General features: G+C 43.9%; 1 protein-coding gene across 1 annotated transcript; it reads right to left on the bottom strand.

The window, feature by feature from the left end:
• Positions 1-2,876: 2,876 nt before the first annotated feature.
• CNR2 (cannabinoid receptor 2) lies at positions 2,877-7,401 on the bottom strand. Its single transcript, XM_048500697.1, has 2 exons — positions 7,261-7,401; positions 2,877-4,114 (listed from the first exon to the last, which is right to left on the bottom strand). Exon 2 carries the CDS (start codon positions 4,040-4,042, stop codon positions 2,957-2,959), a length of 1,086 nt encoding a protein of 361 aa, XP_048356654.1. The 5' UTR covers positions 4,043-4,114; positions 7,261-7,401; the 3' UTR covers positions 2,877-2,956.
• Between the last annotated feature and the right edge of the window lie 1,763 nt (positions 7,402-9,164).

Raw genomic sequence — 9,164 nt, 5'->3', positions numbered from 1 at the left:
TCTGGGGAATTTTGGAGGGTGCCTGCAGTCAGGAGTGCAATTGTTAAGCTAGCAGCACCAAACTTTCAGGTTATCTTTAGGAGACTCTCCTGGTGATACCACCCAGGTTTGGTGAAGTTTGATTCAGGGGGTCCAAAGTTATTGACCCTCAAAGGTGTAGCCCCTATATCCTATTAGCTCCCATTGGAAACAATGGGGGCACCCCCTTTGGATGTCCATAACTTTGGACCCCCTGAACCAAACCTGGATGGTATCATCAGGAGAGTCTCCCAACAAATCCCTGAAATTTTGGTGCTGCTAGCCTAAAAACTGCACCCCCTGCCTCCTCTGCTTCACCTGCTTTTGCCTTCTCCTCTTCCGCTTTGTTCCCTTTTCCCCCCTTCAGCCTTTTTTTGGAGCAAAAGGTCGTTGTAGTATATTTCTTGCCAATCTGTATCATTCTCAGTGTATACTACTTCCCAATTTACTTATTAGTATGGATAACAGCTGTTGTTAGACATCCACCATAAATAGCTAGCTGCCACAACCCTATGATACAGATCTCAGCTATCAATGTATCTTCTTCCACTATGAGTGTCTCAGAGAAGGAAAGCAATCTCTGCCATTCCAGATTTATAGCATTCTGGATGGTAGAAGATCTTAATATTTTACAAACAATGTTAACCCTGGTGTGACAGTGGAATTTCAGATGATTACAAGCCGTAGAGTTTGAAACAGAATTATTATATTAATTCCGCATATTGTTTATGCTGTATTAGTATAACAACAACACTACTAATAATGTCCTAGATGAATTTTATGCCCGGAAGAAATACACTCTGACCAGTGTGCTTTGGCTCGCTCTGACGTTCTACCCCTAACCAATAGTGGGCCTACTCAGCCATTTCTGGCTTCCATAGGGCATTGCCTGAAGATTTTCAGGCCAGAAGGACTTGATATTTTCTTTTTTAGGAGGAGAGGAGGAGGAACTTGAGAAGCCAAAATCTGTACACATCTCACAAATCATTGCAGAGGACTGAAATTTTCAACACAGGGATGGGCTTGCGTGGTTTCCCCATCGCTGCTGATACAGGGTAGCAACTTCCACATGGCAGGTTCTCTACACTATTCTGGCAGCAGATTTTTTTTTTTTTAGAATTAGAAACCTTAAGTCAGCATTGCAGGATATGACTCCCTGAGAGTTCTGGCTTTTGTTTTTGTTCAATTAAAATGTTACAGAAGTTAAAATGTTACGATGCTAGCTCAATAAATCATAGTGTTTGGGGGTTGTTGGCATCTGAGTCTGGACCTGATTGTGTAGGGACTGATGGACCCTTCCTGAGTTTAGATTGGAGTAACTATTAATAGGATTGCATTGTTAAGTCTTTGAATTCAAGGCCATCTCGACTAAATTTGCTCCAGTTATCTGGAAGAGAAAACAGACATCTCTTGATCAAATGTATAAGAATCATAAGCACAGCGGAGTTTATTCTGCTTTTCAGAATTTATTCTGAAAAATTAACAATTGATGAAAAGTGAACACTAAAATGGATTAAATTAAGAAAACGTTTAATTTATCTTTTGTGTAATTTATTTTGGTTTTGCATTGTTCCCCCCCCCCCCCCCCCCCCCGGCCACCATCCCTATCATGGAAATCGTTCTCAGCCTCTACTTTTGAGATATCAGAAACAATGCCTCATTTCATTTCAAGAAAATATTTACAACCCATAAAAGTTAGAAACTTAGGTTTAAAAGAAAAGAAACAAAAATCAGCTTCCCAGGCTAAATTCTGAGCATAGTTCTAAATTGTTTCCTGTTCTTCAGAATCATGGTGTATCATACTGCCCTGATCTGGGAAACCCAAGTTTGAATCCCTACTCCACCATGGAAGCTTGCTAGATGACCTTGCACCAGACACACACTCTCAACCTAATCTACATCACAGGGTTGTTGTGAGAGTAAAATGGAGGACATGAAAACAACATAAGCTGTTTTGAGTTCCCATAGGGGAGAAAGATGAAGTATAAATGAAGTAAAATAAATAATACATAACTCATGTCAAATCTTGGCCCACAGTGATTGAGCCTTCTGTTTGGAAGGCCCCCTGTCATTTATTGTATAAGACTGTCATCCACAGACAATCCTGTATTGCAAGTGTGTGACATGAAACATACTTTTATTGAATCAGGTCAGTGGTTCATATTGTATAGTCATCCTGGAAGTAACTCTGCAAAGTCTAAAGGAGAGATCTGGCACATCAGCTTCTTCCTGGGCCTTTCAGCTGGAGATGTCAAGAGGGATTGATGTTCTGCCACTGAGCTGCAGCCCCACCTTCCCTAACCATACACTCAACCAAACACTCCCTAACATAACCATACCCTCAAGGCGCTGCCATGGAGTTTATCTAAATGTGGTTCCAGTAAAGTTTGTTCAGGTCCTGACAATCCATTTCAATTCCTATATATTTAGTACATGTTTATCCTGCCCTTTCTGAGCAGAGCTTAGAGCAGTACACATGGTTCTCCTTTTCCCAATTTATACTCACAACAATCCTGCAACGAAGGTTAACTGGCAGCATGGTATTGGTTTCAAGGTCACCCAGGGGTAGTCTTAGTGATTTTGGGACCCTGGGCAAAATTCCAGGATGGGACCCCAGAATCACTGCCGCCCCCCCCCTGGGGTGGGGGGGGGGGGGGGTGGGGGGGGGGGGGGGTGGGGGGGGGGGGGGGTGGGGGGGGGGGGGGGGGGGGGGGGGGGGAGGTGGGGGGGGGGGGGGGGTCCACTGCTGGCGCCCCCGCGGGGGGTTTGTTTTTGTTTTTGCGCACCCCCGCCAAAATCCCAGGAGGGGCCCCCAAAATCACGCCCCCCCCCCCCCCCCCCCGCTGCTGAGTGGGCATGCAATTGAGCCTCTAGAAAATAAGCTTCAGAGTCTTTACAAATGGGAAGAAACCATCCATCTGCCTGTGTGTGTTAGAGTTCAGTTATTCTTTGGTTCTAACTCTGTATTGCAGATTTCTTCATCACAAAGGGTTTCTGCTGGGCCAGACTTTTGAGTGCTCTCTGCTTCTGGGTTGCTCTCTGGGAAACCAGGAATCCTTGCCAAACAGGAACAGACTTTCCTCAAAGAGGAGCACAACTCCCTGCTCCGTAAGGCATAGATAGCAGGGTTAATCATAGAGTTCACCAGGCAAAGAGTGCTACAGAAGGCAAATATTTTCCTGATGGTGTCATTCAGTTTGTCAAACATGCTGTAAGTCATGAGCAGCAAGACTGGCAACCAGCACATGATGAGAACCACCAGGACAATCACTAAGGTCTTGGCCAACATGATGTCCATTCTCATCCTTGTGTTTTGTAGTCCAGCTTGGGTGTGGTGCTTCTTCATGTACAACACATGCTTATGGGCCTTCCAAAGGACATGCATATAAGCATACACAATACATATCAGAAGGATCACTACTAAAGCAGTCCAGCTTGAGAGATACGTGGTGTTGACAAATGGAAACAACTCAGAACAGGTAGAGTTCAAGGTGCAGCAGTTCCATCCCAGGAGGGGCAGGTAGGCGATGAGAACAATGGTAACCCAGAGAACCACCAAAGCTGTCACAGCTCTTCTAGTTGTTATGATGACCTTGTATCTTGATGGCTTAAGGATACAGATGTATCGATCAAATGCCATCAACAGCAGGCTGCCCAAGGAAGCTGTGAAGGACGTGGTGACTCCGCCAAGCTTCAGCAAGAAGACTTCCTTCGAGGAATCAGTCCCATTGAAAACATGGAAATTTACAAAACTGGAGACAAAGATGAAACTAGCTAGTATGTCTGCTGCAGCCAGGCTGCTGATGAAGAGATAGGAAGGTTTGTTCCGGATCTTTTGGGAAGAAAATATGAGATACAACACCAGGGAGTTCTCCAAGATGCAAAGGCTCCCAATAAAGCAGCACAGCACAGCAATGGCAATCTTCTGAGCTGGATCATTGAAGACCATGTAGCACTCCATGGGCACTGCTGTGGAGCTGCAGCTGGAGCCATTGACAGTTCTGTTCATTGTGCATCTCTGCATCCCTGCGAACTTGGGTTGGAAAAATCTCACTTCAGTATGAGGTGGTCTTCTCTGGCAATTTGTTTGGAGAAACTGCAAAAGAGTTGAGGGGTAGAAAAAGTTAAATTTGTCACCAGTTCCATTATGAACCACCTCTAGTGGGAAGTGGCATCAAGGAAGCAAAGGGTGGGTGTAATGGGAAGTTCTTGCAATGGAGAGATGTAGGGAGTGGTGTCCCCCAAGGATCCGTTTTGGGACCGGTGCTCTTTAACCTATTCATAAATGACCTGGAAGTAGGAATGGGTAGCATGGTGGCCAAGTTTGCAGATGATACCAAATTAGGTAGGTGGGGAGAACCACAAAGGATTGCGAAGAACTCCAAGCAGACCTTTATAAATTAGGTGAGTAGACTAAGAAATGGCAAATGCAGTTTAATGTAGCAAAATGTAAAGTGATGCACATAGAGGCAAAAAATCCAAACTTCACATACACGCTACAGGGGTCAGTGCTATCAATCACAGACCAGGAAAGGGATTTGGGCGTCTTAGTTGATAGTTCCATGGGGATGTCAACTCAATGCATGGCAGCTGTGAAAAAGGCAAACTCTATGCTGGGGATAATTAGGAAAGGACTTAATAATAAAACTGCAAAGATTGTCATGCCCTTATATAACACAGTGGTGCGACCGCACTTGGAGTACTGTGTTCAGTTCTGGTTGCCACATCTCAAAAAGGATATTGAGGAGATAGAAAAAGTGCAGAGAAGGGCAACGAGGATGATTGAAGGATTAGAGCACCTTCCTTATGAGGAGAGGCTGCAGCGTTTGGGACTCTAGTTTGGAGAGGAGACATCTGAGGGGGGATATGATTGAAGTCTATAAAATTATGCATGGGATAGAAAATGTTAACAGAGAGAAATTTTTCTCTCTTTCTCACAATACTAGAACCAGGGGGCATACATTGAAAATGCTGGGGGGAAGAATTAGGACTAATAAAAGGAAACATTTTTTCACGCAACCTGTGATTGGTGTTTGGAATATGCTGCCACAGGCAACTAACTTGGATAGCTTTAAAAGGGGCTTGGACAGATTTTTGGAGGAGAAGTCGATCTATGGCTACCAATCTTGATCCTCCTTGATCTGGGATTGCAAATGCCTTAGCAGACCAGGTGCTCGGGAGCAGCAGCAGCAGAAGGCCATTGCTTTCACATCTTGCACGTGAGCTTCCAAAGGCATCTGGTGGGCCACTGTGAGTAGCAGGGTGCTGGACTAGGTGGACTCTGGTCTGATCCAGCAGGCTCTTTCTTATGTTCTTAAGTCACAGCCAACTTTATGGTGATCCAGTAGAGTTTGTAAGGCAAGAGATGAACAGAGGTGGTTTGCCATTGCCTGCCTCTGCATAGCAACCTGGACTTCCATAGCAATCTCCCAGGTCATTATTTGTTTCTGAGATCTGATGTGATCAAGCTAGCCTGGCCCATCTCTAACCTGGATTTATTCTGTGCCACACATCAATTTTGTGTTTTGATGGCCATCTACACTTCTGTTGGAAAGCAACTGGGTTTTCCCCAACCTGGCCTTAGCCAACCCAAAGCTTTCAGTGTCTTTCAGGAGGTCATGCATCTCTCTCTGAAGATTATTTAAACAGGGCAGTGGTCAACTCATTAGAGATTTTTGGTCCATTACCCATGAGCCAGTGTGGTTCACTGATTAGAGTGTTGGGCTAGGATCCGGGGCACTTAGGCTGAAATCTCCACTCTGCTCTGGAAGTGTGCTGAGTGAGCTTGTTGTGAGGATAAAAATGGAGAAAGCAAGAACCAGAGGTGTATTGGGGGAAATGGCGCTCGGAGACAAATTGAAAATCCTACAAGGTTGCCAAAAGTCACAAAAAAGGCCCAGTAACAAAAGTTCCCTTTTGTATGCAGGTGCATTGATTTTTACTGAATACTTTTACCCTTTGAAAAAATGGTGGTGTGCTATACTTTGGTTTGCCAACTTCAGCTTGGGGAATTCCTGGACACTTGGATTGATACTTGGGAAGGCTGAAGTTTGGAGAGAGGGGTGAGCTCATTGGGGATATGATGTAAAGAGCCTACCCTCCATTTCCTCCCGGGAACTGGATCTCTGCAGTCTGGAGATCAGTTGTAATTTCAACAGAACACCAGGCCCCACCTGGAGATTCTGGTGAATAATGTGGGTGGGTTCACCTATAGAGATATGTAATGACGTATCCCCACATGGAGGTTGGCAGCCTTAGAACAAAAACCACAGTAGAAGCACAGTAAAGAGGAAGGAACTTCTTTGAGGTGTTTTCGGTCCAAAGAGGAAGTAGTTTTGCTTGGTTTCCTGTGTGTTTCTTTAACTGGAATAGAGTCAATATCAAGAGAAGCCTGCTTGTTTACTACCAGGCCTAGATTAAAGAAACCGGAGATTTTATTCGTTGGCTTGATGACTGCAACTTTATCACCTCCATCTCTTTCTTATGGTGCCTTTGTGCCAGTTTTTGCTCTCTTCAGACTCCCATCTCCAGTTCTTAGTTTTAAAGGGACAATCTATACATGGCATATCTATTCTTATTTTGTTTTTCTAAACACACACAGTTTTGATAGATTCCAGTCTGCCATTTGGGAAGGTTGCTGAAGAAAAAATATCATAGTTGTTGGTGAGAGAATGTTGGAGCAAAAGTCCAGCTCCGCAGGATACCATCGATGTCTCTATCCAGTGGTGGGATTCAAATAATTTAACAACCGGTTCCAGTGGTGGGATTCAAATAATTTAACAACTGGTTGTTTACAAGCACCATTTTAACACCCGGTTCTGCCGAAGTGGTGTGAACCTGCTGAATCCTACCACTGCCTCTATCCTTTCCTATTAGGAGAGGGGAACTTTTTCAGGACCTATGCAAGAGGTTAGCTAAAAGGACTTGAAACCATTAGTGCTCTATGAAGATCCCTGATTTTTTTTTCTGCAAAAAGACATCACAACTTCCCACAACAAATAAGGAACAACTGGACATATTCTTCACTGAAACTTTGACCTTCTATTAAGATTCAGACAGGTATGAAATATCAGATAAGTGTGACAATTTCCAGGCAATTTCTATATTTTCCCCTTATACTCCAATATTTTCTATGTAAGAAATTCATAACATTTCAAAGCCAGCTCTACCCTTTTGTTTTCAACTATGGATTTCAGATTGAGGGTTGTAATTGTACACCTGAGAAGGAAATGTTGACCCTACCTGAGTGACTCCTTCCAGTTCCTTCACCAGCAGTGAGAAAGCCGTGGAAAGCAACCTGAATGTTGCTCGCTGCTCTAGCAGAAGAGGGGCGGTTCTGTGGAAAGAAGAAATGTCCAGAGAATTGTAACCACCAAGCCATGACAAGAGAAGACCACGGAAGCAAGAAAACGATGAATCACAGTTCAAAGAAGGCAGAGGGATGGTACTAGAAAGCCTGTGAGAGAGAAGATGTGTGAAACCGGCTTGTCTGATGGAGGTTTCTAGTAGTTGTGCCTGATTCGTGTCTGGTTTTCTTTGAGTGACCTTTCAAGCAAAAGGAAAGGGAACAGCTGTGGCATGAAAGCAGGTGGCAGAACAGAGGCAATGGAACAGAAAACTGCCACCAGGAAAAGCTTGAGTGCAGAGAGTACTGCTTAGCAGTTTCTGCTATCAGAGGAAAAAAGAGTGCAATTGGAGACAGTCATTTTTAAGAGAGTGGAAGGCTGCACAATAAGGCATTATTGCTTAAAGCATGCACAGAGTATTTTTTCCTCTGAGCGGGGCTTGCAGATGTTTCAAGTACCACATAACAATGCTGAGGAAATTAGACAGAATAAAGTGGGTGCACTTCACAGGCAATGATAATTGTATTTCCAGCTCTCGCTGTAAGTAGGGTAGGGAAGATAACATAGCATCATTGAACATGTAAGAAGAATCTTGCTGGATTGGACCAAGAGGTCTTGTCCATCCAATTTGCTTCTAGAATTGGCCAACCAATTCTCTTTCTCTCCCCACAGCTTCCTTTTCCCAATGTGATCTTTTTGGTACTTCAAAAGCCTATTTACCAGCTAGTGGGAGAAAAACAAATGGATGTATATCCTACTGGCAATTTTATGCCATCATATATTTTTTGTTATTATTGTGGGGAAAAAACCCTGACTTGTATTTAACTGGATTTTCCACTTTTTTGAAAAAAATCTCCCCACATGCTGAGAAATGTATTTATTGTTGCGTCTGTGAATTGTGAGAACATAGAAGTTACAAACGGGGAAAAGGAACTGCTGGGTTTTTCAGTAGATAAAGGGGTTTCTGTTTAGCTTCTCTGTTCCCTTCCACAGTAAGCTCTGCATTGTTAAGAATACATGGAACTAGAGCATGGTAAAAAAAAATCAGTTGGAGTATCTCCATCCAGTAAGCAAGTGAGATAGAATCCCTTCTGAAAATGCATAACCTATGAGGCTAAATATATTTCTGCGTGTAATGGCTGACTTTGCTGCAGCAGGTGGCTAAATGTGGAGGAACAGAGTGCATCAGATTCCAGAAGAAATGACAAGTTTTGGAACTAGGGTGGGTCAGTGAGTGGTGCCAATGCATACAGGTCAAATAGATGCACAGATGCACACTAGTCCAAGGGTTTGTGTCACAATAAACAGATGCAGCAGCTACAACTTCCTTGTTGCTTAGAAGTTGGTGTAGAAACAAAACAGATGTGGATCAACAGAGCCTGCATCCAAGGGCTTCCAAATGAGCTTCCTCAGAATGCTCCATTCTGTATACAGTGCATTTAAAATAATGAGCGGTTACACCTCTGTAGGGGAGGGAAGGCAGCAAAGTATAGATCTTGGAAATTAAGCTGGGTCAGTATTTGGAAGGGAGACCATCAAGGAAGGCTCTGCAGAAGAAGGCAATGGCAAGCCACCTCTGCTTGTCACTTGCTTTAAAAGCCCGCCCGCCCGCCCCCACACACACACCCCACACACAGACAAACCCTCCCTCTGTAGTGGGCTTGTAAAATCCTTGCCTTCCTATGTATCAAACATGGATTTTCTCATTTGTACCTGATGCATATTTGTACATTGAATGTGGAATTTTTGCAAGCAGATTGTGTGATTTATGATCTACTGCCTTGTGGAACCCTCTGTCCA

Source organism: Sphaerodactylus townsendi, linkage group LG06 (genome assembly GCF_021028975.2).
Source record: "Sphaerodactylus townsendi isolate TG3544 linkage group LG06, MPM_Stown_v2.3, whole genome shotgun sequence".
Lineage (NCBI taxonomy): Eukaryota > Metazoa > Chordata > Lepidosauria > Squamata > Sphaerodactylidae > Sphaerodactylus > Sphaerodactylus townsendi.
Note: the sequence above shows the minus strand (reverse complement) of the source record. Positions and strands in the feature narration are given on the sequence as shown.